Source organism: Penaeus chinensis, chromosome 36, assembly GCF_019202785.1.
Source record: "Penaeus chinensis breed Huanghai No. 1 chromosome 36, ASM1920278v2, whole genome shotgun sequence".
In the NCBI taxonomy this organism is placed as follows: Eukaryota; Metazoa; Arthropoda; class Malacostraca; order Decapoda; family Penaeidae; genus Penaeus; species Penaeus chinensis.
In genome coordinates, this window is record NC_061854.1 from 23,217,682 (window position 1) to 23,222,681 (window position 5,000).

Genomic DNA, 5,000 nt, shown 5'->3' on the forward strand with positions numbered 1-5,000 from the left:
ATATATATGTATATATGTATATATATGTATATATATGTATATATATGTATATATATGTATATATATGTATATATGTATATATATGTATATATATGTATATATGAACTTTTCCCCCCCAAACCCGAGTTTCCTTTCCAAGCATATACTGGTACAAGATATTCTTAAGGTACTCGAACTCTGCTGCTTCCTCAAGAGCTACTCCAAGTCTGACCCCTCCACCTCCTCCTCCACTTCCACCTCCTCCTCCTCTCGTTCTTCTTTTAAGCTCCAATAGTGCCTTAAGCTCCCCAATCTCTTTGCTGAAGAAATTAAATAAAAAATACAGATTTCCATTCAATCTAAGTGTTCCTCTGTAATCACTGATCACAGTATCATATATGCATATTATAATCCAACTGGAAAAAAAATAAGCTGGATATATCAAGGATGCACATTATATAACAAAAAATGTATATGAAACAGCAACTTTACTAACCCATGGTTCATCTTGACTTCCTCAAGTTCTTTCCGTTGAGCAGCCACTTGCTTCTTGAGAAGTTCAACAGAATCAGTGCCACTTCTGAAGGCTGCTGCAGCCACTTGGGTTAGTCTTTCAAGTTCCTGAGAAAGATAAAAAATCATTATAAGACATGCTGCATGTAACAAAGAGACAGATGTCTTAACAATGAATGCTGACTTTACCAACACATTAGTTCTGAGCCATCCAAACAATCACTTCATGAGGAAAGGGCAATTTAACCCTTTGCCGCCGGGTGGCATGTGCATACGTGCCATGGTGTACCAGTCCCGTTTCCTGGGGGCATGTACAGTCATGTCGCACACGCTATGGTGACAACACGATCCCCCAGCAGTGGGGCCCTGGCCACTCTGAATACAGCCAAGGAGAGAGGGCTTTCACATTGGGAAACCACCTGGCAGCATTGGGTTAAAACTGAGGATTTCAGTAATATAACCAAAACTGAGGATTTTATTATCATCATCATTTTTTACAAGTTCTACAATATAATATAAAAGAAAGGTTAAAATTAAAGTCTGCAAATAAAATCCATAACAATGGATTCAAGTGAAGCATGTCTGAAGATCAAACTGGGATTTGGATACTAGACCACATAGTGAGAAGCTGAGGGAGACTCTACCTGGCTGCCTTCTGTAGGTTCAGGTGCAGGACTCTAGAAGCCAAAAAAAAGGAAAAAAAAAAGAAATACAAGGTAAGGATTACAAAAATAAAACAGAACTGAAATAACTCATAGAGTTGCATTTTCAAATGATTAGGATAACAGACTACCATGCTAAACATAATTATGTAAAAATACTTCCTCATGCAGAATTATCCTTACTTATCTGAATTCACAGATTCTCTTTAAAAATCACATCCTGAGTTTTACTAAATCATTGTGTCTTCATGTGCAATCATGCATTACTAAAATTACAAATCATTTATTGTATGAGTTACTACAGACCTAAATACTTCACAAGCTTTATCTTAAAAGTTTCAAATAATTTTCCTTGGAATCTAATAATGGCTGTTACATCAATTTGAAAAAGTAGTATTGGCAATCTTTTTACAGATAATTGTATACTGGTACTTGATATGAATGTGTTTCATATAACTTAAGAAGGTAATTGAAAATGCATACTATTGTTACTAGAAATATATGATCAATCCTAAAGTGAGTATTATATGGTCAGTACTATACTTCAGTTCCACACAAGCAAATAGCATTCCAAAAAAAAAAAAAAAAATGAAAAGACACACAAAAGAAACACTACCTGCCCTTCAGAACAGACATGACCAATCTCTCGATGGCTCATACTTACTCTGCGTTCCTTGTTCCACTCCTGCGACAATCCATCCATTTCCTCCTGTAGCTGCATCTCGCGCTGCCTAACCATTTTCTCAGCTCTAGACTTCCAGGTAGCTTCAACCTCTTTGATGTGAGCCTCATGCTGACTGGTGAGGTCTGCTAGCTGATCCTCATACTGTTGAACAAACTTGCACAGTTCCTCATCTTTCTCCTAATTAGAGGCAAGTGAAGGGGGAGCACACCAGGGAGATGGGCAGGAGGTGCAAACCATGAATGGGGACATATGAGCAGGCAAACAAGGCACACAAGATCAGAGTAAGTGTCACCGGAGGTGGTGCAATATTTGTTGAGATAAACGCCACCAAAAAATTAACAATTTTCCCCATCCCACAAAATAATGTTTTATGAATCATTTCACATAGATCCACATGTAAAAGGAGATAACATTATATAATATTTCACAGTTCAAGTGGAAAAGTTGCCAATCGCATGATAGTTTCATCCAACGTAGGCAATAATTCATTGGAGTTTCAGGGGGTTTTGTAGGGCACACACACGGTCCACAGGTGGTCATGAATCCAATACCAAATCCATGTAGGGAGAGAAAGAGGGAGTGAACATTAATAGGAGAATTCATGCATTATATAGCAGACATTCCAAAGATAAAGGTAGGGGAAACTGATAACTCATCCCTGAACTGAATTGGGAAAGAAAGCACAATTTCTCAGTGAGCCAAAAGTGATTCTCACAAACTGAGACTGAGTTTGATGGATATACAATTTGTTAAAAAAGAATATACTAGGATGTTAACTCCTACTACCTCACATTCTATTGAAAGAAAAATATGAAATACAGGACTATCTCATCCAAATTCCCATTTTAAGCTAAGACAATAATCAACTCTGATCGTGGTTATATGCTTCTGACCTTGAGTTTGCCTTGGTACTCATGGACAACAGAGTCAAGGGCTGATGCTTTCTCCCGGGCCTCTTCCTGAGCTTCTCGTATGGCTTCGCGATGCTGACGAACAAGGGAATTTGTTTCATTGTCTTGTTGGTCTGCACATTAAAGAAAAAAAAATATATATTAGTGTCAATATATCCAAACTTCCATAATTTTTGACAAATCAAAGAGTACAAAATAAACTCAGTAAAACCGAGTTAAAAAACAATTTTATTTCATGTAATACATCACTAAATAGTATCAAAGTATCAATAATAACGATAATGATAATATCATCATCATCATCATCATCATCATCATCATCATCATCATCATCATCGTCGTCGTCGTCGTCATCATCATCATCATCATCATCATCATCATCATCATCATCATCATCATCATCAGCAATAATCATAGCAATCATCATCATCATCATCAGCAATCATCATAGCAATAATCATAGCAATAATCATAGTAATAATCATAGTAATAATCATAGTAATAATCATAATAGCCATAATAATAATCATAATAATAATCATAATAATAATCATAATATTTATATTATTTATATTATTTATATTATTAACATTATTAACATTAATAACATTATCAATATTATTAATATTAATAGTAATAGTAATAGTAATAGTAATGTTAATTTTAACATTGTTAATATTATCAATATTACTAATATTACTAATATTAACATTAAGATTAACATTAAGATTAACATTAAGATTAACATTAACATTAACATTAACATTAATATTAATATTGATATTATTAATATTATTAATATTATTAATAATATTAATAATATCAACATTATTAATAATATTAATATTAATAATATTAATATTAATATTAATAATATTAATATTAATATTAATAATATTAATATTAATATTAATAATATTAATATCAATATTAATATTAATATTAATTATAATAATATTAATTATAATAATATCAATTACAATATTAATCATAATAATATTTATACTAATTATGATAATATTCATATCAAAAATGACAGAAGCAATCACCATATGCAGAAGTAATTGTTTGTTGACACTCTTGTTCCTTCACAGCAACTTGTCTCTCCGCCTCAAGAGCTATCGTTTTGATTTGCTGTCGGTGCTGCTCCTCCATCACAGCCATCTTGGACTCTACTTCTCGCACTCTTTGCCTCTGTTCTTCAACCTCTCCACTCACAACCTCAGCTAGCCTGAAATAACGTTAGATAAATAAATAAAAACAAACAACTAGAATAATCTACTACAATGCATGTCCACTTGCAGGTACGTAAAGACACTTCTTGAAACATAAAATCTTGCATACATTTAATGTCATTTGGTTTTCAAAAATAAATTTACTACTGAAAAGAAAAGAAATGTAAAATCACCCAGGTTCAGTGACCAAAAATAATGATTATCTATATCATATTTTTCTATATTCCAAATTCCCTCTTAACCTATTGTCACCGAGTCCATGTACTGTCCACAGTACTTTTGTTTTATTGATTTTACTAACATCTCTGTTTAACACAATTCTTAAATTTATGTGGATATCTTTTCATTGTGATCACTATTATCAAAATCATTATTATTATCATTTTATATCATTATCACTAATATAAAATTATCAACAATAATCATGGTAATAACAATCAAATATGGATAACATCAAGTAAGTGATTCCTTGGTGGCCATGTGTTTCTGGAGACATCTATATCTAAACAAAATTAATAAAAGAAAACCACAGTGAACAGTGCATGTATCCATGGTGTCAGTAGGTTAAATAACATTTAATATAGGTAATTATGCAAATATGTGTGACTCTAAACATGTGTGATTGTTGGCAAAGGAACATTTGGCATGTTTCTAAATATGGTATAATCTTTTGAATATTTCAAAATAATAGAAATGAATGTCACAAGATAAAACTGTTTAAAAGACGAGTCCAAAGGAAAGGTTTTCCATTTCTACTTACGTCAACTTTTCCTTCACTTCTCTCAAGTTTTGTCTGACCTTTGCTAATTCTTCTTCTTTGACTTGCAAAGATGATTTTAAACTTTGTAGTTCTTTTGAATGATCAACTTTATTATTTTCTGTTGCTTTTTCCATAACACTGTTAGTTACACTTTCTTCTTGAGAGGCACTACTGACTGTTTTGGAATTATCCAATTTCTCCAAGAGTGTCTTATTTTCTGATTCTAGTTCAGTTATACGTGACTGCAATTCACTA

The 5,000-nt window shown here is 32.5% G+C and overlaps 1 protein-coding gene across 1 annotated transcript in view; it reads right to left on the bottom strand.

Moving 5' to 3' along the window:
• Window positions 1-5,000, bottom strand: part of LOC125044879 (golgin subfamily A member 4-like) — an 87,908-nt gene that overhangs the window by 2,600 nt on the left and 80,308 nt on the right. Inside the window, exons 23-29 of the mRNA XM_047641843.1 lie at window positions 4,746-5,000; window positions 3,800-3,981; window positions 2,733-2,863; window positions 1,819-2,016; window positions 1,137-1,169; window positions 476-600; window positions 122-299 (exon numbers count right to left, since the gene is read on the bottom strand). The exon at window positions 4,746-5,000 is cut by the window's right edge and continues 543 nt beyond it. Of these exons, the coding sequence (XP_047497799.1) occupies window positions 122-299; window positions 476-600; window positions 1,137-1,169; window positions 1,819-2,016; window positions 2,733-2,863; window positions 3,800-3,981; window positions 4,746-5,000 (1,102 nt within the window). The remainder of the gene's footprint in view (window positions 1-121; window positions 300-475; window positions 601-1,136; window positions 1,170-1,818; window positions 2,017-2,732; window positions 2,864-3,799; window positions 3,982-4,745) is intronic.